General features: G+C 33.3%; 1 protein-coding gene across 6 annotated transcripts in view; it reads right to left on the reverse strand.

Moving 5' to 3' along the window:
- LOC144841130 (uncharacterized) overlaps positions 1–26,123 on the reverse strand; it is a 71,021-nt gene that overhangs the window by 4,976 nt on the left and 39,922 nt on the right. For 5 of the 6 annotated variants that reach the window (XM_078697324.1, XM_078697320.1, XM_078697319.1 and 2 more), the window contains 5 exons: positions 10,309–10,374; positions 8,433–8,488; positions 3,280–3,355; positions 2,018–2,179; positions 63–1,831 (listed from right to left, as the gene is read on the reverse strand). In XM_078697324.1, coding sequence (XP_078553450.1) covers positions 63–1,831; positions 2,018–2,179; positions 3,280–3,355; positions 8,433–8,488; positions 10,309–10,315 — 2,070 coding nt within the window. In that variant the 5' untranslated portion in view covers positions 10,316–10,374. Of the gene's footprint in view, positions 1–62; positions 1,832–2,017; positions 2,180–3,279; positions 3,356–8,432; positions 8,489–10,308; positions 10,375–11,120; positions 11,353–26,123 lie in introns of those variants that run through there. The other variant, XM_078697322.1, reaches the window with a different exon arrangement.

Raw genomic sequence — 26,123 nt, forward strand, 5'->3', positions numbered from 1 at the left:
ATCCATATTTTGAATTTGAAAGTGTTGCGTTATATTGAAGTAAACATGTTCTATAGACTTACCTTACTGTGTCGAACAGCATCCTCATACTTAGGCGGCGGGCTTGTGAATGTAGGATTCGTCAATGACCGAGACAAACTTGATGCATCTGTGATTGTGTCTGTAGGGCTGTTGGGCAACGATGATGCTTTCGTAGATGAAAACAACCCATTAGGTAATGAAACCGACTTCAAATCCATTGTATGTTTTGGAATTGTAAACTGTTGTGCTGTGGCAGGAATACCAAATGAGAATGCCTTAGTAGTAGCTGCAAGGCTTTGTGAAACTTGGAACGATGGTGGTTGACCTACTGGTGATCCAGATGTAGTATTTGTAACCTTTATCTGACCTGCAGAGAGCTGACTTGGAACTGTCCTAATCATGCCTGGAATAACAGACTGTGGAGTTGATGTTGTTGTTTGCAGCCGCATATTTCCTGCTTGACTTGGTGGTGGCAGGGGTGGAGGCGGCGGTGGTGGAGGTCGACTCTGTAACTGTTGCTTCTGTTGTTGTATTTGCATTTGTGATAGAAGTAACTGCTGTTGGAGTTCTTCTATTTTCCTCTGTTGCTGCTTCACGAGGTCGCTAGAATCATTCTGAGAAGGACCTTCAGAAGTGAGGTCTGCCAAACATGGCTCAAGATTACTATTACTGTCCATATCCATTGGAATGGTCTTTGACCTCATGCTGCCAGAACTTGGTGATCTGTGAAGCTTGAAATCCTCCAGCGGATTCTGAGAGGAAATTGTGAAAGAATCAATTTGGCTTTGGAGATTTTGTGGCGACATTGGATCCATAAAAACACTTCCAGGTGACATAGGTTCAGACTTGACAGAAGGTAATTGTTTGATTTCTGGTGGTGACACCGGAGGGCTGCTGACAGATGAGGGAGCACTGATATCGCTCATAACATCTAATGGAATATCTGTTGAACTACTGACTTTACCTTGTGGAGATGATGTTGAGATATCGTATGTAGAGGATGTTGAATTTGAACGACTTGCATAAGCTTCTGTGTAAGGCCGCAGACGTTCCACAAGTTGTGGTTTTGTACCGGACACATGAAGTCCTCTGGCTTTCAACTCAATTTTTAATTCAGCTACTTTCATATCTTCTAGGTTTCCAGTAATTTTACCAACTTTTAGTGGTATTGCCGGCACAGTGTCAGTGTTACCTCCAGGAGATGAAATTGATCCCAAACTGGATGTGGATGTGGTTGGTTCTTTTGGATTACCTGACTGCTGCTGCATTGCCTGTTGTTGCTGCAGTAACTGCAACTGCAAAAATAACTGCTGTTGCATTAATAGCAGATTATATGGGTTATCGTCAGTTGCTGATGCCAATGTTTTATTATTAGTATCATTTGGAGGCTTGTACTCATGAAATTTTATCTCCTTTGGTTTCGGTCGCTTTGCTTGCTTTTTTCTAGATTTTGATGAAGTTGTTGATGACGACGATGAAGATGATGTCTTTGTATGAGTTGGTGGCATTGAGAATAATGACGGTGTTGGGGGCGTCACTTGTTGAGGGCTCGTCAACCCAGAATCTAGACCAGGAGAAAGTAAACCACTTGCGGCTAATAACGGCGTGTTTAGTCCGGATTCATTTTTTAAACGTTCAAAGAATGTACCAATATCTGGAGGTGATGGAACGTTTGCAAACCTGACATCTGGAAATAGAACAGAAGAAGATTCTGATTGAGAAGGTGAGGGTGGTTCATCGGTGCAAACTTCTTGACTGTCCTCGTCCAGCATGTCCATACTGTTTGTTTTCATAAAGGCGACAGAACCATCTGTAAAAAAAAATGAAATGAATAAGGTACAATAATATAATGGCACATTTTCAATTTTGCCTTAACTGTTTTTTGCTCATTACATAAAAATGGAAACTTGATTGGATAACTTTGGTGTAAGATCCACGCTCATACTAGTTTGTAACTTATATAAACATTTCACTCTTCCTCTATCAATTAACTTACCTTTGATTATCTGCTCAACTAAATTATCTGTTTTCAAAATATTTCCTTCAATCAATTCCAAAGGACCTGGTCTATTTTTAATCTTTCCTTCTAGGTCCCGCTCTAACCGCGCTCGTTTTAACCGCTGGTGTGTCGCACTTACTAGTGGATCTGTACTGGTATCTAGAAAAAAATGAAATAAAAAGAATAACAATTTGCCACTTTAATGAATTTATTTAAAAAAATAACCTTTTTGGAAAGTACATTTTACAATAATTATTATTTTGAATTGCATAATTATTTAAATTTTATAATTGTTACCAATTCTCACAGTAAATGCTACCCTCTATAGCTTGAAATTTTTGAAACTTTTTTAGCAGCTGGTTCATGTTATTTCCTATGGCACTTTCCGTATGGTTTTACCTATGACATTTTCAACCACAGCACTTTACCTATGGTTTTACCTATGAAATTTTCCCCACGGCACTTTCCGTATGGTTTTACCTATGACATTTTCCCCACGGCACTTTCCGTATGGTTTTACCTATGACATTTTCTCCACGGCACTTTCCGTATGGTTTTACCTATGACATTTTCCCCACGGCACTTTCCGTATGGTTTTACCTATGACATTTTCCCCAAGGCACTTTCCGTATGGTTTTACCTATGACATTTTCCCCAAGGCACTTTCCGTATGGTTTTACCTATGACATTTTCCCCAAGGCACTTTCCGTATGGTTTTACCTATGACATTTTCCCCAAGGCACTTTCCGTATGGTTTTACCTATGACATTTTCCCCAAGGCACTTTCCGTATGGTTTTACCTATGACATTTTCCCCAAGGCACTTTCCGTATGGTTTTACCTATGACATTTTCCCCAAGGCACTTTCCGTATGGTTTTACCTATGACATTTTCCCCAAGGCACTTTCCGTATGGTTTTACCTATGACATTTTCCCCAAGGCACTTTCCGTATGGTTTTACCTATGACATTTTCCCCAAGGCACTTTCCGTATGGTTTTACCTATGACATTTTCCCCACAGCACTTTCCGTATGGTTTTACCTATGACATTTTCCCCACGGCACTTTCCGTATGGTTTTACCTATGACATTTTCCCTATGGATTTATCTCCCAATAATCTTGAACCTTTGATGTTAAAAAAGTTGAAATCAAATCTAAGAATTAAGTTTTTTGACAGATGAAATGAACAAGGTTTTCATGAATAAGTTATTAATTATTATTGATCTAGGTCAGTGAACACTCTTTTGTTTTTTTATTTACCTTCTAGAATGTGTTGATTTATTAATTGTGATTTATCTGGCCTCATTCTGATTTTCCTTTGTAAACAATCACCAACCTATTAAAAAAAAGATTATAATTAGTTTTAAATAATTGTACTCATAAACACACATCACAAACTAACATATTGACCCTAAGTATAGCAAGATTGGGTCAATTTTGTGATGAATCTGTTTGTGAAAAAATGTACTTGAATACACCTTTGAATTGATACAGAAAATTTTGCAAACATCAATGGGATTAGTAAGCAACCATCAAGATTCAGTATCATCTTTCATATTACTGAACATCACAGCGAAAATAATAAACTTATACAAGACTATTTCCGAGTGTCAACTTTCTCTTTAAAACTAACCATGAACATAAAACCCTAATAAAACAGTAGACATCTTTCTATTCATTTTTATGGAACTATGTATTTTTATCCTATTATATCATCATCATATGCCATGTCATATTGTAATGCATAAATTAATATTTGTATACTTTATAAAACAGGTATCGATTTTGATAATAGAGATATTATATTCACTATCTCAATTGCTTGATGTAACCAACATATAGAACATAATTAGAAGCGTATAAATCAAGTTTGGCAAAAAGGTCAACTGATGTTGCGATTGGCTGAATACCTGAATATATAATTAGACGATGACCAAGGAATTCAAAGTTAATTGACACTTGTTTTCTGCTGATTCTAGAATGATTTGCATATCTATAACAGGTGTGCAGACACTTATATCACCTTTTGTGAAGATTGGAAGATTCCGAAATAGTTTTCGCCGTAACAATTATAACGGCAACAGATAATCACATTGCATAGCTATCTACTGCAAGCAAGGCACTCTATAATATTTCCCACTGAAGTCTGTACATACTGCTTGTCACAAGGCTTGGTACACTTTCATATACTACATTACAACATAGCAAGTGTGAACAACAATGACACTTAGTTTTCCTATGTGATATGGACTTTTTTCCAAGTTCACTTTAAGTATGGAAAAGCTCATTATTTTCTTCAATTCTTCAATTTCAAGATATAAAACAAGCTTTAGACTAATAATAGGTAACTTTTGTCCTTTCTACAACCTTACACCACCTAATAATTAGGTTATAGTGGATAGTGTTTTTTTTTTCTACAAAGCTTGTCATAAAAAATGGCTCTGTCACTTACCAGGGTTTGTGGGTAGCTAGTCCATTTGCTAATTGCAGTATCAACTGACAATTACTCTTAATTAACCACAAACTCCTTCTCATTTGTAAATATAATATTGTTCACCAGGATATACATTCTTACTAGGTCAATGTATACCTTTCTACATTGAGTATAATTGGCTAATTAAAGTTATTTTTTTCTTCCAGGCCAGTCATAGAGTGGGTAAAACACCCACCATTTGCTTGTTAAGCCTCTTAAAATACAGTAAATATCCCTAGAACAGGGGTCAAAAGAATGTTTTCTTTTAGGCTAGGCCCAAAGCATAGCAAGACCCACGTTGTTATAAGACCCACGTCGTTATAAGACTCTCGACGTTATCGAGTTCTCTTTGCTAGGAGCGTAAATGACAACAAGTGTTCTCGGATAATTATCACATTCAGTATGAGAAACTTAGCACTGAGCCTGAGGCAGTTGAGGAGTTAACAAAAACAAATGATTAGAATTAAACTTTAGTGAAAGTGGTTGATTATGAATTTACAGGTGAAATAGAATACATAGACTACTTGAATGAAATAAAAATCATCACCTTTGACCCTGAGCATAATTAGTATAATAGACTACACAAAATACTGAAAGAAATTGTGGCAACCCTTTGGCAGAAATTGATAATTGTATTTTTTCAGCCATAATACAATAGTCACTAGTCAGTTGTACTGTAATATAATCATTCGTGAATACTTGTGAATAAATTGGGACTCGAACCCACATCCTCCAGATAACAAATCTGGCATTCATAGCTCTAGGCACGCCACAAAATTTTAAAAACAGTATATTTCAATTTAAACTCAGAGAAATATCAGCCACACATGGAATTACATAGCTATGTAAATGAGAAAATATGTAAAAAAGTTGATCCAACCAAGACTGGAACTCTTCTACATCATATAAATACCTTACCCTAATTTTCAAAATTGTTATTTCCAATTATTAGTTATGGAAGCTCATTCAAATACAGACCATTAATGTTTAATACTAATTAAAAGAAACATTTATATTTATTATGTTTAATGGACCATAGTGAAATACACATTCTTAAAGCAATCTTTTGGTTCAATGACCCACGTCATAGTCTTTGAACTATCAAAATATGTTCTATGTATTTCCCATGGGATCAGGATATGAACATCTTTGGAATGGTTTTAGGCAGGGGAAACAGATGGGAAGAGGGGTAACTATTCCAATGAGAAAAGCAGACTTCTTGCACACGGTCTGTACATTAAAATTGCCAAATAAAGAATCACAAACCGTGTTCTCCTGAAGCCGCTTTTACCAGCCAGATTTATCGGCATATATTGCTAGGGGTAGGCTAAAAATATTAGGGGTAGGCTAGGTCAGCTACTAAAGAATTTACACAAGAGCAAACAAGAAGCTACATTTTGCAGGGCTGTAGCCACCAGTACAGTTGGTAAGGTTTCAACTGAACCACTTTTTCAAATCCTTGCGACCACTTTACCACAGCACTGTTTATTTTTCAATTGAATAAAGTACAACATATTTGAAATTTCTAAAATTAAGATTTAGATAAATCTAAAGCTTTGTCTACAAACTAGTTTGACAAAAAAAGTGTTATGTGCCCAAATGTGGTAGTGATATGACCAAATATGGTAGTGATATGACATCATCATGTCAATATATGGGTGCATCACATTTTTAGTCACATAAATTTGATAGTGTAGACAGAGCTTTATAGCCTATAACTTAAGATTCTGTACCTTACTTCAGGAATTGATTGTGAAATTGGGAGAACACTGAATAAACAAAATAAAAATACTAAAAAAATAAGTGAAAAGGTTTTGTAAATCTAGGGCTTCTTAGAGTCACATTCAATCATTTCATCTCAGCTTGAACGGTGGCCTTAAAGAGCAAATGTCGAATCACATTAACACTGATAGAACACTGCACATATTGTTACCTAGTTTCCTAAATCCTGCACGTGCGGAATTAAATTTGAAAATTGTATGATTATTGTGTAACTCTTCTAATAAGCAAACATTGGAGGGTAACTCAGTCTTACACCCTGAGGCTGTGTCTACAAAAATTATCATCACATTTTTTCTGATTTCAGATTTTATTTCTCCAAAGAGTTGCAAATATAGTAGTTATTAAATTATAATTATTTAGTTCTAAAATGATTTTATTAGTTTTATCCTTTCTTTGAAAGAATATTGGATAGCTACATCTTCAAAAACAGAATGCTATACCCATGCTTTCCATGTCAAATTAATTTATTATCATAAGATTAAAACAGAGGTGGATTTTGTTGGTCTGGTATTATATGTGGCACAGATAGACTGAGAACCTAGTCAGCCACTTATTTCAGAATAAATATATACTATACGACCACCGGATTTATTATTTTAAAATGGTGCACGGAAGAAGGTGTGACCAAGGTATTAGACTTTTTACTGAATTTTCCAAAAAGGAAGTTGGCAATATACTCCCGCATAGAAAAGGCTTTTAACCTGACCTGGATTAAAGTAAGCTGAACAGTTTTATTTTTTCACCTGGACCATAGCAAATGTCATAGGCAATGGTCAGTAGTCCATGGTGCAATTGTGTAAAGAACACACGTTAGTCTCCAGGCTGGGGAGGTAGGTGTATGGATAATAGTAAAGTAGGAGGTATCTCTTGGCTACACTGGTGGTATGTCCCGCCTTGAGGCCTGTGGTATGCCCCACACAAGCCTCAAGTCAGATCTTAGATAGTACTAGGTCAAATCCATGTCAAGGGACCTAGAAATAGGCCATGTTATTATGTCCAACATGTTCTATAACCTTAGGGATATCTTATACTTAATTTATCTGTCATCAGCACAAGTGAGAACCTACATATACAAACAACTTGCACAAGAGTCAACACTAGCTTTTAACAAAAATAATATATTGTTCAATGAGTGGTAACGCCAATGGATTTATGCATGTCTAATGGCAAAGATTTTACCAATATGTGTATAGTTTGTTATTACATTAAAACAATGGCAAAAACACACAAATATTTCAGATACAGTACACATGCACATGTAACTTCCACAAATAAAGTCACTGGACTGTAAAAATCACATTACTGCAGTAACTAAATAAGCACAAGATAATTTTGAAAGTACAGTGAAGGGAAATAATACATCACATTACTGTAGTAATTGCAAAAACGTAAACAAACTTTGAAAGTACAAGGAAGGAAAACAAAAACTGTGTCGATACAAATACTGTATAACACATCATAACTGCAGTAACTGCAAAAGAATAAGCAGACATTTTGAAAGTACAAGGAAAACAAAAACTGTGTCGATACAAATACTGTATAACACATCATAACTGCAGTAACTGCAAAAGAATAAGCAGACAATTGGAAAGTACAAGAAAAACAAAAACTGTGTCGATACAAATACTGTATAACACATCATAACTGCAGTAACTGCAAAAGAATAAGCAGACAATTGGAAAGTACAAGGAAAACAAAAACTGTGTCGATACGAATATAACACCATCAACACCAGATAACGAAAAGCACTGACGTTGTTAGATTGATAGGGCTTAATGAGATGAAGATTAATCAATGTACAAATAGTACAGATACAACTTAATTAAGTGCATGTACTTAAGACTAGGTTACGTGCCGCACTGAAGCAACCTTAGCTAATAAGTCGCAAAATAATGTCAACACCAACTAATGTTCATCAAAACTTCCGCTTGGGAAATAATTCCATTGTGGTCATTTCCGGTAGGATCAGGTGACAACCCTTTTGTGTTTTATGGCAGAATCAAATCTCAAATTCTGGTTGTGGGAGAGTTTCTAGATTTCTGGGTTTCCAGTGTTGGATAAATTTGCTGTAATAATATTTTGATAACAATAAAATTTAGCAAACTGCAAACTAATTTCTATTTTTTGTTTAAACGATGTAATAAATTAAGATGCATACCTTTGCTCTTTCTAATCTTTGTCTCTGCTCGTGGAAAGCAGGCGGTGTCTTCAATGCTGAAAAAATAGAAAAAGTAGTAAATTTAAGTATATTAAATACTTTAAGTACAAAAAAAATCAACAACATCTTTGATATATAACTTGAAAAAGCTAATCATTTAAATTAGTAAAAGCTAAGCTAACCAAAAAACAAAATAAAAAGTGCTAAAAGAAAAATCAAATAAGCTAATAATTGAACTTTAACCTTCAACCCTTGACATCCTCATCTCCATAGCAATTAAGCAGCCTAACAATTAATGAACTGTTAATATGTCTTGGGGGATTTCCCCCAACGACTGAGCACATTAATATCAACTGAGTCGCGTCTCAAAGAAAATTATCAACTGAGTGAAGAAAATTAATTTCAACTCTGAAGCCATCTTCTTAGAAAGTTGTAGAAGAAAGCTATTTTTGGAAGTTAAAGTAATAAAAGAAAAGTTTCTAGAAAAAGAAGCCAGGCAGTCTACCCATACTTGGTTGTACCACATATCAAAGTTAAAATAAACATAAGTTAGGGCTAAGAATAACTGGCCAATAAAGTCGCATAGTGATGTCGTCACAGTAGTGATGATGTCACTGTAGTGACGTTTAGATATTGAGATGAGACGAACCTTCTTTGGATGGTGATATATACTCATTGATGATGGGTTTTGTAAGAGCGAGGGCGTACTAATTTTAACATCGCTACAGCTGATGTCACAACAAAGCATTATTAGTTATTATATCATCCACAACGAACAGCTGTCAGTGAGAAATCATTTTGTCAAAGGAACGGTTTAAAACACAGATGTTTAATAACAGTTTAAATATAAGTTTGCTGTCTTTACTGTTGTTACTGATGATACCTATTGTACTTGCAACGTATAGTGCTTGCATAGGTATTTATATTTTAAACTTTGGGTTTCACGTATTACTAACAGACTAGCATTACTGCAGTATTGATAATAATAATACATTTACTAATATTCAATTATGAAATGTATAAACACAATTAAAACATTCTATTTTTTTAATAAAATTTATATTTGAAACTTGTTAGTTATTTATAAAAGTTTATCTTTTCTTAATCTGAAAATACAAACAAACTTTAAACCGATATTAAAATTAGACTGGTATGATGTCACTGTTGTCTTGGTGAGAAGCTACCTCATCTTATGGTTTGCTTTACTATTTGTGGACAAGTTTAATGACAGGTAAAGCTGACTTCTCCAGTATAGAATCAAATTCTTTATTTTACTACATTGATAGTAACTTATACATATGCATATCAATAGGCATATTTATTCTTCTATTCTTATATAACGCACAAAACGCAAATAAATTTGTTGCTTGTGGCACCACATACTCATGTATACCACATATCTCCATACTTATGCAAAGGGTATACAAATCATCAATTTAAAATTAGTATAGATAGAAGAGTTATTTATATTACTAATCAAGATGACAACTGTTGAATTAATATAAATTATAGGGATGTCATACACAAGTGATATTACATTTAACCTTCATACACTCAACAGCTGATCACCTTTGACCTTTTTTTTTTAATGATATGCAACTATAATTATATTATTAGATACTTATATAATATTGCTAAGGAACATTATAAACGGATGTATAGTAATATATTTTGTAATAGATCCTGAAATTGGTGTACAGTAGTATAATATTTCTTTTAATTATTCTAGCACTGATAAATATCTGCTTGCTGCAGTAAAATATTCATTTAATAAATATTTTAACATTCCCTTAAAGTGAAACTAGCCAGGATTAATGAGAAATATTATGCAGAATCATAATTCAATTTTTAATATTAAATAATAAAATATACTTACGAGGCATAATTCCCTGACTGACCAACTCTTCTCTAGGCCTCCTTAATTTAAGTCGTAATGCCAGGACTGTAAAGAAAACAAAGATAATCATTTAATGAAAGCACCAAGAACAAAGTCAAAGTAGAAAAAAAAATCAGTATCAAAAATTGAATGATTAAAGTAGTAGTAACTGTAAGTCATTCTAGGCCGCAAAGTAAGCCTATCCCTGGATATGTCAGTGGGGCGCCAATGGCCCAATCAGCTCGATTACATGCTAACGTTATTATCGTCTGGCTTGTATGCTTAGATGGTGGCTCGACATTGGTAACCTTTGGCCCTGCAGCAACGACGCATAAAAACTGACGACAAGCGGGTAAAACCAACAACAATCTTTTGTCGTTAATGTAATAATCGTGAGAAAAAATACCGTTTGGCAGTATTACTGTTCTTAATTATCCACGCTAATCGGTTTCATTTTTTTACGAAATCGGAATAAAAACTATAATTGGCCATCATTGGATATCTAATATGATACGCAAGTTTAAAAAAATGTATACTCATTTAAGCAATAAAACATAGTCTGAGGTTCAGGTTAAATTGTTTTGAATATTTGTTTTTAAATCAGCTTTCTAGATATTAACATTTTAGAACTCTAAATATTAGAAACTGAAATCTCTTAGTGTGAATCAGTACATGGTATCTTAAACCTTCCTCTTGTAAACAATAGAGTATAGTCTGTATAGTAAACATCACCATAAACACTACATCATTAAGATTCCACAAACATAAGTCAACTAAACAAAATAGATTAGAGAAGGATTCGGACCACTGACCTCTAGATGCATAATCCACATCGTGGTTACCAATTATCATATTCATCTAAAAAATCTTCCACAAATTTATCTCCTTAGAAATGCTAATTCCATTAACAACAAAAAACAAATCCTTTATATTAGAATACATAAAGTAGAATAACATAAATAATGAGCTGTCACCATTGTGTTGAGGAAGATCCGTTTTTCCAGAAACAAAAAGTTAGTCAGAACGTCGTGGTTGATCGCACAATTTGTGTCTAAAACATCATATCCTGTATTGACGTACAAGCCTTACTTCCGTCTTAAGCAATTCTTCAGCTAATAGATTTTAAATATTTCTTCAATTGTCATCAAACAATTTCAGTATAACTAGATAAGATCCTTACCATTTAAACTGAAAATCTGTTTATCTAAATTATTTATTATCTTATCTGATTTTGAAAAATAGGAGCAGAGATTAGTCTGCAATAATTAAACTTTGATTATCCTTGTTTTTCTTTTCATTATCCTTGTTTTTCTTTTCATTTTAAGATTTACCAAATGTCAGTAGAGTTTTATAACCATACATTTTTTATTTTATTCATAATTTCAAAAAGACACCTATTCCACTCCTGACAAGATACACAAGATTTATTGAAATGTGCAATTTGGCAGGGATGCCTAGGGCAAGGAAATTGCTGCCACTTTCTGCATCACCTAAGAGAATCTAAACAAGAGTACGTCCACCTTTATCTCACATCTGTTGCCAGATGATACAGTAATTTTTTCCCAATTATTTAAGATAAACAAACCATGATGGTTAAATCAAAACTGCACAAAGAGTATGGTAGGAAAAAGAGAAGATTATGAATCTCTTCTTTGGGACAATCATATTAAGAGGACACTTTCATGTGAAATGAATGAGAGACAATTTGTTTTAACATTAAAACACTTACTCAGGTGACACCATAATGAAGGGACCCTTATTTAAGGTTCTATTGTACTTCAGAGGCTATACCACAGCAATTTTATTTGAAATGTTCAGATTTCATCAAAATTCTCCAGCATTTATACTTCTATTTCCCTGTCCTTTTCGTTCTTAATTCCTTGGAACAGGTATAGGAACCCATTGACATACTTTTAGTACTAATAAAATGAACCCACACTTCAGACAACCCATACAATTAATACTATCCGGTCTACAAATTTAGAATGACTCAACAATCACCTTATCTACCATGCTTACATCACATTTCCTCAAGTCAAGTCAAACTCACTTTATGAGTGCGTCATGATCACAATCGACCAATTAAAGATCAGCACAATTTACGCACATTGGTCATGTGCTCCTATTGTATTATGTCACTTTCTTTTTAACATCTCGACAAAGTTGACATATTTTGAAAAAGAAAATTAACATTCATCTAAAATTGTCTTTATCCTGGCCAGACTAAACACTAAGAATAGAATATTCTAACAACCACCTAAAGATAAATGGCTATGGATTGCGAGGATGCAGTGATTGTGTGTTATGAACTATAAGGTGCAATTCAGAATGAGAGAGAATCTTACAGGGAGCTACCAAAAAGCCTCTTAGGGTGGGTGCTAGAGTGAAATGAGTGGGAGCCAAGAAGGCTGAAGAAAACTGCTAGAAATTTAAATGATCCCACCAACTACATCTACATCTGTTTCCTATAGAACTCAGTTTAAACTAAAACATTGCATTAATAAAAAACTTATAATCTATAGAAAATTCTAGGGGCATCTCCTGCAAGTTGTTGAAACACTATTCACCTCAAACAAGAAGGGTCAGAAAATGAGCTAAACTACGGAGGTGGTTGCCCAATCCAAATAGCCTGCCTGCATGGACCTATATATCATTTCACCCGACAAGGGTTCAGACTACGCTAGCCCAGCGGGTGGGACCAATCTAAATGTCTGTATAAACACAGTGCATCTGTCACACACTACTGGAGTAAGCACAGCGGGCTAAAAGCCGTGCTCAACGAGTATTCTGATTGGACCACCATAAAATATTCTTTAATAATTTAACTAAATTTTAGGTAAGTGTAATTATAGGATTAAAAAACCATATTTTGTATTAAAAAAAACAATAAATTAGACAAAACACTGCAACAAAACACTGCAACAGCCACTCACTATTTATTCTTTCAATACTTAGATTGAATTAAATTAGAATCTACAAAATGTAGATTGTAATATAAAAATAAACTATTTGTACCTTTAACCACTGTGGTTTATAAATTGATCATTATATTACAAGTTTAGGTTACCCCATCATCTACAAATAATCCAGCTAGGAAGCTTGGGTCATAAGCAGGCCACAAAGGTACATTAAGTAGCCCACAGAGGTTTGTACATCCCCATCCACCAATCAGGATGTACCATGTTGCGCACAAGCCTGCATACCTCCATACACTCTTTTATTTTGAAGTCCAGAACAAGCAATTTATATTCCTGCACGAGACTGACATTCCTCCACACCACCAATCAAGTTTTTATCATCTTTTATTTTGAGGCGCATGGAAACCAAACCAGCTGGTTGTTATTATGTTTAGGTGATATGGGTAGAGGCACGTGCCGAGAGGTGCACTAAATTCCTGCCTTGTTATCATTGTTAGTTGATCCTACCTCTGTTACCTATAAACAGAGCATACTGTGGAGCCTATCACTGTTGTCTATAAACATAGTATAATAGTGGACACATCCTCTGTTCCCATAAACACAACATAATAGAGGATGTCCCCATTGTTTATATACATACCAATAGTACATTTTTCTGCAGGCCTAGTTTTTATTTTTTATATTGTACAAACTAAAGACTTCCAGACAGTGAAGGGATGGGATATTATTCAGTGTTGTTTTAGCCTCAGCTTGTTCTTACTTTTTTAGCAGAAATTTCACATTTAAAACAATTTTTTAAATAATAATTATGGAGTTAAAGTGTAGTTATTATATAAGACAGTCAGCTGTTCAGCAACACCAAAGGTTTCCATGGTTACTATATACACAAGTCAATCAGTTCCCCCTTACATCTGTTTTTAAGTGTATCCCCTCTACCACTGTTCGTGTTTTCACAACTATCACCGTATCAAATTAAAAAGTTTGCTGATGGAGGTCCTTTAGACCAGGGACTGGAAGAGAGAAAGGTCAGATGAAAATGCTACAGCAATATTAATTGGAAATGGCTCGGATTGTGGTTCATGATTCGGTGTTATTTTTTGTAAGTGAATTAATCAACACTTTAAAGGTTGTTGTTTCGCAAAAGCACTAAAGGCATGATGTAGGTAAAGTGATCAAGTTTTTCTGTTTGGAAAGTTATTATTAGGTCTACTACTGATGGTATACAAACAAAACAGAGGAAACTCTCCTGTAGAGTTGTACATTACTCAATAAACAAGGAGCAGTTTTCTAATGACAAATTCTTCAAAAAAAAAGGAATGTGGACTTAATTTATAGGTAATAGTATAGCAGTCATACGGAAAAAAATTATATAATAATATTTAAATACAAAATCTCAAAAGCAACCCAAACGCTAATAATATGTTAGGGATAACAATGCCAAAATAAACATTTCAAACATTCTAATTCTATACATTGGATAAAAAATAGCATTGTATTAATTTGTTTGTAGATATTTTCTATTTACAGTAAATAAAAAGTAGTAGTTTATCATAAAAGAAAGTGTTGTTAATAGACAGCAGATCTTTAAAGTTTAAAAAAGAAATGTTCTTGCCTCATTCATACACAGAAACAGGTGCAGAATGAAAAGCAAATCAGCAAGCGTCGATGAAAACACAACAACTATGGCAGCATCAAAATTGACTCGTTTGCAACCAGACACCAACATACACGATGCTAACACTTTAGATCGCATACACCTAGAGGCGTAACCCCCACCACGTACATCCCTAGTCCTGATAAAGAACTGTTGGTGGTCGCTGTTTGTCGGATTAAAAATCATCAATGTGTTATCTGTTACTATACCCTAGGCTAGGTTAAAGTGAAAGCCGGTCAGTTACTGTTGCATAGACATACACTGTTGGTCAGTTATCATGAAGTATATCTTACTAAGTTAAATGGTCAGTTGTGTTCTTAGGTTAATGCTCATTTTTTCACCTGTGACACTGTCCATTAGCAAGTCTAAGTGAGGAAAAACTGAAACTAACTTTAAATAGCAATATCTCAATCTAAATAATGTCTTTAATAATTGATGAATTTTTGTTTATATTTCTGTTTTATTTCTTCAACCTATTTTTTATTATATTATCTGTAGCTTGGTTGTTCTTATTGTCAAAGATCTTCTACTCACTATAGGCCTAAAGTGCACATAAAAGGAGTAATACCAACCAAATTTGTTTCCGATATATGCAAAGTTTATATCTGTGTTACTATCAAAATCAGTGTGAAAATTATTACCATATTAGAGTGGTACAAGGTGGTGTTTCTTAAAATAGGATTATTCATCTCTTTGTCCTAAAAGTTTACTTAACAAAATCTGTGGCAGTGTTTCACTTTAGCTAGTACCATCTTGATGAAAGTGACAATTACTAGCAACTTGTGTAAGTTGAGGTCTGGTGTCACGTGTGACTTTGGTGATTGACCTATTTAGCATTCCATTTCCACATTCACGTCTCCAGGTTCATTCACAAGAAACTTCTACCAATGCTATGTTTAACATTAGTTTATGTCCCATTCTAAACTTCTTTTTTTATTAGAACTTTTAATCATTTTTTTCTTTCACATTGAACAATTTTCCAGATCTTTTAAGACAATTTTGAATCTTTTCCAATAAAAACTATCTTGCAAGAACCATTTTCCAGGCAATACATACTTTTGGTTGTCAACATTATTTGGAAAGGTATAGACTTGATAGGTTAAAAGCAGGGATTGCTCCTTCAGCAATCCAAAATTACATTTTTTTATTAATTACATTATTAATTGGTCAGATGTTTGTCCGTACTGTGTTACATAATATAATCGGTAAACACCTACAAAACAAATTTGGAAGTAATCTGACCAATAATTACTCCCGCACACAAAATTATCCTGATTATTTAAGTTGTTTAATCTTTATCAATGATTCTGCTTCTATGAATTTATTATTATTATTTATTATTTACAAACTAATAAATTCCATTATAACATAAAGCTTTCTATACACTCAGTGTTGTAATATGATAATCACAAAAAAAGCCATTCTGTGATCTAAATAGACTATGATAGGCTATCAACGAAGTGTGCCAAAAGACAACACCTCACCACAGGAGGTGCTTTACGTCACCAGGCTAACTATCTTGTCCTTAGCAACAAGTACAACCTTCTGACATTTTGTCTCCCGTTGTCATGGTGACCTAGGAAACTTAATGGATTCTAGTATACATAATATCAGTTAAGCACTTTCACTCATATTTGGAATTTTTACGTGCTGGCGTTGTAAGATATCGTGTTTTTATACCCCCTCATAATGAGATACATTCAAGATTGCTCGCGTTTGTTTCTCTTACATTGCTATTCTACTACAGAATGTTTTAATTAGTAAAACTAATTAGTAATTCAATATGCCCACCAGTTTACATTACATTTCATGTTGTCTTTCATTACTATTATTAAGACATAAAAAAGGACCCTGATTTAGGTTGTTAAAAACAATAGCCAACCAATTTGGGACATTTTGTTTGTAGTAAGTAATTTCTAGACGATGAGTGGGTTGATATTAACTTGCAAAACGTTGGTTTATGATTTTTCTAAGAAACCTTTCATCTAAATTGAACCCAAACCAAAGAATGACAAGGAAAGCACTAAAGTATTGCGCCACTAAATTGTGACGAACTGCTTTGTGAACCTATACTCTCAATGACTTAAAAATAACATCATAATTTTTAATAGCAACATTTCAAAATATAAACTTGAAATCTGATGATAACACTTCCCAACAAAAATAGGTGCCTTCACTAAAGTATCGATACTTAATGGTATAATAATAGGATTACATTCCTGATGCACATGTATAAGCAGCTCATTAATAATTGACAACAATTAGTTTTCCTTCTGATCAACACCTTAAGAATGTATGATTCAAACTCTATTATTAGGTGTCTGTTTCAGGCTAATTAACATTGGTATCTCAGACTTTAAAGTACTGAAATATCCCCTCCACTATCATAATTAATACAGTACATCATCATAAAAAAAACCTGTTTGAAAAGCTTGTCATACTCATAGAAAATATTTATTGGGTAAGGTTAGATAGCACTGTTATCTTTGAGATGATATATCTGAATATAGACAGGATTTGAACCTAGTAATTTGAGATTAGCAAGCAAGCACAACCGAAAAACCATTGTGCTTTATAATACCACAGACTCGCTTGGACCACTGAATTTGAGAAAAGAAATCATTATCAAAACATCATTACTGAAATGTCTCCACAACTCAATTAACTGGAGAGTTAAATCCAATCTTTCAAGTCAAAACAAGCCAAAGTGAATTAAAGTAATGAAATGTGTTAACCAACACCTGTTAGGTAAAAGTGACCATCAGGCCACTCTAATGGTCAATTCCCAGAGGGCACATTGACACCATAAACCCAAACATCCTAACACATTCTGTTAATTGGTGAAAAAAGACGGGTTGAATAAATTATAAAAAGGTTCTATTATGTATTGCTTTGTGCCATGTGGTACATCACCTAAATTCTGGATTTGCACGCCTCTGAACAATGAAGTTGTTCATTAACAGGAAATGGAAACAGTAATCTTTGTATTTTAAGAGTATTTGAAATTTTATTACAGGGTATTCTATTACTAATATTTCAATACGCTTCATCGTTGTTATAGCACGTTCCACTATTTTGTGCCATTTATTCCGGTCGTGTGCCAGGTGAGTGTGCTAAAGCTTGGTTCCCACTAGGATGCAACGCAAGGATGTAAATGCAATGTAAACGTGTTGACCAATGACAAGCAACAGTTCAAATAATCCATTGCATTACATCCTTGTTTTGCATCTCTAGTGGGAACCAAGCTTACTAATAGTGGAAAATGTGCCTAATAGAATTGCATGATTATCCTTGGATATTCTTCAAAATTTCAAATAAAAAAGTTTAATAGACACTGAAATTGGTTATTGGTAGAAAGGCCAAATGGCTATCCTTGATATTTCATTCAATTAGTGAATTTATTTAAGTTTTTCTAGTAAATCACTTTGTTATGTTAATTGTTAGGTAAACTGTTGAAAAGATCCTTGATTTTAGTTAAACAATCCCAGTAAATCACATTAATTATGTGAATTGTTAAACAAACTGTAGAGATTTCAAGAAACTGATTTTGTTGAAATTCAACATTGGAATTTTGGGCCAGCTGATGATTTTGGGCCAGCTGATGATTTTGGGCCAGCTGATGATTTTGGGCCAGCTGATGATTTTGGGCCAGCTGATGATTTTGGGCCAGCTGATGATTTTCGGCCTGCTGATGATTTTGGGCCAGCTGATGATTTCACAAAATTTTTCTCACATTCAGTGATAAATATATCAACATTTTTATTTATACAAAGGATTTATTAAAGGATCAGTGATGTAAATAACAAGTATAAAAAAATCTTGAGTAAATAATGACATCAGTTTCTTAAAGGAATAGTGGTATCTATATCTTGAAGAAACAGTGACAAATGAATAACGGTATACAACAAACCAAAGTCTATCACCACCTACTTTTACTGCAGTACATTTGTTCTTCACACCTTAAGCAAGTCCATCCAATGCTCTAATTATTTATTTGCTTAAACACCTGATAAAGATGGCACACTTTAGAACAACGAAGGTTGGTTCATAGCAAAACAAATATAAGAGGGAAAACAAACTTTCCGTGATTGTTAAATTGAAAACGTTCCGGGATGAAGGAAGGCATTAGTTCAGCACTGGTTATGGAGGATGAGCACATTAATGATGAGGTCTTAATTTTGAAGTTTAAATTTAACAGGTTGCACATTTGTTTCCAAGGTGAACTAGTGTAAAACCATTTACATTTAAGTTTAAATACTTTTCACAGAAGTAAAGTAGCCACAACACCAGACAAGGACATACAATAATTAGGCAAGGTAATATTGGTACCAAAGGGGTACAAAAATGCCCCTCTGTCACCAGCTGGAAATTTAATATGATGTATTGTTTTATATTTACAATTGTCGCTTTTGAGTGGTGAATAGGCCCTCTCTGGGGTGTTATATTGTTTTGGAATATTTCCAGACCTTTTAATTTTGATGAATTGAAAATTAAATTGAAATAGAAATAACATTGGAGGTTTGGCAGGACACAATAAATCTACAAACAGGTAGTAAGAAGGGAATTTGTAAGTGACACTAGACCTATTTAAATGGTTGTAAACAATAATTCAATTTGATTTTTCAAAATAATGTTGCAGTCACTCAAAAATAGTAAATAATATAAAAATATGTATAATTTACAATATGTTTTGGAGAGTGTTAATTATTTACATATTTTTTTATGAATTACAGACTGACTTTAAGGTCTCTGAACAATCTTGACTTTAAGGTCTCTGAACAATCTTTAAAAAATAATTTGGTCACCTTAATTGCTGGATCTGGGTCGGCATGTTAAAGTCATATTTAACTACTCTTATCTAAATGGTAAATGGTTTTAAATTTGTAGGGTGCTAAAAACAGAAGTCATGAAGTGCTAGAAACAAGTGAAGAACTGAAGAGAAGTGGAAGTCTATGCTGGACCCAAATCAAAATGTATACGTCCTTGTCGCTAACCGGGGTTCAAACTATGAACTATAAATATAAAGTAAATGGTAACCATTGGTAAATGTAACAGCAAACATTAGTACCAATAAAATACCACCCATTCAGAGAGACGGAAACAAATAAAAACTAAATTTTTCAACACAGTAGTTTTAACAAATCCCTACCTCATCATCAATCATTCATAAAATGCTATTCCCGCATGTGTAGTCAAGATGCCAAATTAGGGGAAACTACTTATTCTGGACAGATGTTTGCATACAGACATAAAAAGTACATTATTTTAGACCGACAGACTGACCAATAGAGAATTAAACCATTAAAAATTCATTTATCCCGGTTGTAAGAAAAAATGTTAATCAATATTTCAATTTTTATATTAATTATTAATGTATTTAATTATTCTTCTTTTTTTCGAAAATCAAAATTGTTTGGCCATTAAATAAATCTTCTACTTCTTCTTTCTAAGTTGAAAATATTTAAGGTTATATAGTATGAGGAATGCTACTATTCAGTCCAAATTTAGGAATTTTTGTTTATCCTGGAAAATTTAGTAAAATTCTAAGTACGGGTAACTAGTAACTCGTGGTTACTTGTCAAAAGTAAATCTTTTAGATGTGTTTTAAATCTGAATTCACCGGCTGCTTGTAATAACCTGTGAAAAGTCATTGGAGTAATAATGTGCGAACAATCAGTTCATTCCACTCCTTCAGGTCCGGCTTAACCTTCGACCTAAAATACTACCACTGGTTAAAGATTAACCTCTGACCTATCAATCTGGTGGTAGACACACCTGTAAAGCAATGTGTTATTTAGTAATGACAATGTCTTAGGGATTGTGTCAAATATACACTTCTGCAGTTACTGCAGATTTCTTGAAATAAATATTGTTTAAAATAACAAATAAAATGAAATAAGGTTGGTGAGTATATTACACTCTGTATTTTCCTTGAAATATAAATAGGCAGTGTCTGCTTGAGCAGGTCTTCTTTTGACACAACCTGTCCAGTTTATTTACAATGAAGAATTACATTAGAAGGATTTGCTAATATTGCTAATATATTGGTTTAAATAAACCAATTTCCTGAAGTTACAGCAATTACTGCAGTAAAAGACTGCATGTATATTGTTCTGATATGGTCCCTTATTGAGTGTCATCATCAGATATAAGAGCTGTTGGGGATTGATTTGATTGATGAGCCCATAGCTTGACAGGCAGCCGATAAGCGTGGGCCGATTTGAAATTCCTACACACATTATAAGTTGGATTATGATAAATAGATTTAGCAAGGGTCATGATAGTGTACGACAGGGTCTTCAAGAGAGATGTCACAGGCACACGACAAGCACGAGGCAGGCCAAACCTTTTTTTAAAAAGGTTTTGAGAGTATTATCAGGGATAAAATTGCAGAAAGTGGTACAATTCTTCCGGTGGAACAAACTTATTGTTTTCACATTTTCTAATAGTATCTTCCAATGGGAATATAAGTTTTGGTAAAATAAACTAAATTATAATGCTCAACTCAGTTGGAAGCCTACAAAATTAGAACTAGAAGGACAAATTCACAGCCTGAAAGCCAAAACATACTTGTTATTTGGGTTCAAATTATTCCCAAGTTGAATCTAATGCAGTGCACCTTTTGAACAGATTGCAATTATCATATTAAACACAAGGTGTAATGATACTTTTTTGGTATTAACTCTTTAGATAATTTAGACAAAAAATAACAACCATTGGTAGGATATTTGTTATGTTTTAGCCATCAGCATACAGTGGTTTCCTTTTTAGGGTATATTTAACAGGTTAGGTTAAAAATATGTATACCTTTATTTTCAGACAAAACAACATACATGGGTTAATTATACAGTATGTCATGGTAATAACAGGTACAGATAGCTAACAAAAAAATTAAACTTGTATATTATTAGCATTAATTTGTATATTGTTTACAACAGCTTAAGATCACATCTGAAGGACAAGGATAACATATTCATTCAATGCCATTTTTTTCGTTAATATTCCAGAAGAAACCAATGGTGTCTGATTAAAGTAAAGTGAGTATAACCAAATAAAAAATTCCAACAAATTTGTTTTCAAAGTCTTTTCAAGACTGACCATTTTTATCTAATTAAAATGGGATAAAGGCCAGCTTGACTTGTGATCTGCTATAATTAGTGTTCCAAATTAAAAACAAAACTTAATTTAGTGTAAGATTGGTGGAAAAAAAGTCATTTAACTTGATTAAGTTAGTTAGCTAATCAAGTACAAACTTGAGTAATCATATAGAAATATTACAGCATTATATTACAAGTCAATTAAAGTCAAAAAAGGTAACGATAAATTACGACTAATGAGAATGAAGGCATGAGTGGAGGATGTTAACATTTAAAGAAATATTGTCAAAACAAACACATTCATCCATGCATAAACATCCTAAAATGTTCTTGTTATTTATGATTTTAATTAATGATGTTTAGCGAATTTACTTGATGATTTGAACTTAACTAATAATGCTCCTTTAGCCCATATTTAAACGACCTTAGATGAATATTTTAACCCCAGTCACTGTGGACCATTCAGCAGCTGACTAATTCAATCAAAGATGTCCTGAAAAACATCATGTATGAGATATGACAAGATCAGCGAAAAACAATCTACCTGAGATATAACCACCTGATGCTAATGCTAATTTAATGAACCTCACAAAAATCATCCCAACAAACCATTCGCCGACAAAACTGCACATCTGTTTAGTTACCATAGAAACTCGGAAGATGCGCTAACTGATTTGATATGAAAGGGACTGTTTAATTCCTCTTCTACGTGTTAAATTAAATTTTGGAGATTGCTTGATAGAATACCTATATACATAGGTAAATTCAAGGACACATCTGGAAAATTGTCTGTCTGTAGTTTGTTGGTTTTGTAGAAGAACAGCTAATTAGTAGACTTTCTAGACTACTTTTCCTATTTTTAAAACAAAGTAATGCTTCTACCACAAAAGAAATATCTAATGAAAATCAAATCAAATTTAGAAGTGGCAATGTGGTTGACAGGCTTTCAAAAAATGAAACAACTTATTTAGCGGACATTTTTTGCTATAATTATTGTTTTCAAAGAGGAATTCTAAAATTAAAATGCAACAGCCATCTGACAGACAATCTTAAGCATATTTTTCTTTACGAAGAAGGTTGAATGTCAAGTAAATATAACAGCCATCTAGCAGACAATTTTTAGGTATTCTTGTTTACAATAAAGCCACATTCCTCTGTTAACAGATCCTTTCCTGATTTTGACAGTTGGTAGCTGGCATTTACACCTGATGGTTAGGTCTTCGTATTTCTGAACTACCACCCTCTAGTAATACCAGCCAAGCCTGTTGGTCTCCGTCAACGGCTTGTCATCCAAATTGGATTTTCTCTACTAATTTAAATGCTATTCTACAATGTTATGCCAATAACTCTGCTGCAAATCAGGGAAATGATTTAATCAGAGCCCACTCATTTTGTAGTGTTTGTAATTTCAGCTAAAAGGTTATTATTTTTGTATTCAATTTCAATGCATTATTAACCAATATTAATCATTAATGAAGTAAGACAATTATAATAATTGCAATTAGGAGTTTAGGATAAACTATAATAGGCTAATTTATATAGCATTTTAAATTATGACATAATACCACATAGAGTACTATGGATGTAGTACCATTGAAATAAGATATAGTTTTACCAATTCTTGACATTGCTATAAAGTATTATATTACGACACCAAGCCACACATTATGTTGCTAATAAATTTATATAATTACCTTGCTAACTAACTAGTTAGTTATGATTCTACTAAATGGTCAATTAATATTACATTTTAAGTCAACTATAGAAACTGAATACATTGCTAAGGAAAGGTTTCAAGATTTCAGATATAAATTATAGTCAAATAAATAATAGTCCGGTATTGGGAAGGTCACAACATTAGAACAATCAAAGAAACAAAGTGTACAACTAGGCAACATTTTAAAGTCACCAGTATCAAATTAGACAATTGAATGGTTTGTAAAACTATCAAAATCAATGCGTGCAAGAAGTTTGAACTAATTGGATACCAAAAGCAACAATAATTTCAAGAAAATCTGTAAATTCTTATACAGATAAATTAAATTTCAGGCTATTTAATGAATGCTATTTATTTCTATACTTTGGTCATATTTGGGTAAAAAGCTATACTTGTTTGGCAGGTGGTTTTCGAGTAAAACAATCGTAAGTTAATTTGGAAGCGACAAAAAAGACAAAGCAGTCTTGTTGCAAAAGTAACTGATAAAATGTAAAGTTGGCATTTCTCATGGTTGGTTTCGCCAAGAATTATAGATTGTTAAAGGAAAGTTAATTTGGAAGGAGTGAAGTGTTTGGCTACTACTGGTATGTCTCTGAAATGCTTGTTTTGATTTTGAAAGAATAAATAGTACGGCAGAGTAACATTTCACATTCATGTTGGGATATACAGTATGTATTAAACTTACATTGCCACCTCTTAAACTAGGTACAATGAAAGTGTGTTCAAATTAATTTCTATTGAATATGATGATGGATGGATATTGTTGCTAAAGCAACTGATAAAATGTAAAGTTGGCATTTGTCATGGTTGGTTTCGGGAAAATTATAGATAGTTAAAGGAAAGTTAATTTGGAAGGAGTGAGGTAAAAATGAAATGCTGTAAAAGAGACGATTTTATAAGTGGAAAACTAAACACATTCTGTCACATCTATAAACCGCTCACCTTCACTTTTTACCTTTAACATAAATGACAGACATAGAATAAATATCAATGATAGTTGTCTTGTTATCAGATACAGAGATGGCACACTAATCTTCATCCATCCCACGGGGATTATAAAAGGATTTATAACAAATCTTTTTACATAAACACCTAAACAAACTGCCTTATAGGTACAACCTCTTATCAAGATGTTGAGCAGGTCTAAACCACCATGGTGTCCTACAGCACACGCTTAACCACACATCTACGATTCCTGTGGCCCAATCAAACCATTGTTTTTATATCTCATCAAACAGAGAAATGTAAACAAGAAATACGAAGGTACAAATCACTCCCTCTGTGAGAAGCACGATGTGCACTCGGTCTTTGTTCTACCTGCCTGTTGGATTTGACGTCATCCAAACCGCTCAGCATCTTCGTCCTTCCTTGTCAAAATATATTATTTCAACTTACTATATATACAAAGTCAACTTGATGAATTAACTTAAGTAAATAACAGTTAGCGATGATAATGACATATGTAAAAACATCACAAAATTTGTTTATGCAACAATACTTAATCTAAGAGGTCAAATGTAATCTTGTACAATATTAGAAACAATAATATTTCAATCATTTAATATTTGTTGATACAATTTAACAATGACTTCTAAAGTAAAGTTCATATCACAATATTAATATTGTAATTTAAACATTCTATAAACTCATAAAAAGTTTTCTTTGTCATACTATCCAGTTGACATTCTTCTATAACTTGTCTTAGAATTAATTTTGAAATTTTGAAAATGTGGTGGAGCCTCTAAAGTTCCAATACATAAAAACTCAAGTACAAGTACTGTAGTAGTGAAAAAATGTAGTTTTCTGTAAGGTCACAAAAGGACTCGTAATATTAAGCAATAACGAACCATCAAAGCCAAGTTAAACACCGAGATAAGAATAACCTTCAACAGAAGAGCATGACAACAGATAACAAGAGAATTTAACTACTTTTCACAAATACTTATTTGAGGGATTTGCTTAGGCACTTTTTTTGCGATCACACATGCTGATAATTTACGGTAATGTTCTAGGTTTCAGATAGTAAAATACCATGAATTTCTAAAGTTCTTTTATTCATGTACAATACAACAAAAATATACAAAGATATACTCTTCAGAAAAAAATGACATGATATCATCATTCCCCTAGCTTGTATTGGAAGTTACTGTAGCTTTAATAAAAATATTAGTACCAGTGTTAGGAAACAACAAGCAGTTGTCAACATTCTTCACATTACCAAAATGAAACAAACTGGTCATAATGAAAACAGAGACCATGACAAACATATCAATTTAATGATTCACAATGTTACAATGAAAGTACAATGAAAGTTGCTACAAAATGAGACTAAGAAAAAGGATAAAAACACCAAACGAAACAGTCAACTACCAATCAACAGTCATCACATTTTGATATCAATTCATCAAAATAACAGCTGTATTTATACA

This window comes from Antedon bifida, chromosome 4 (assembly GCF_963402885.1).
Source record: "Antedon bifida chromosome 4, ecAntBifi1.1, whole genome shotgun sequence".
Lineage (NCBI taxonomy): Eukaryota > Metazoa > Echinodermata > Crinoidea > Comatulida > Antedonidae > Antedon > Antedon bifida.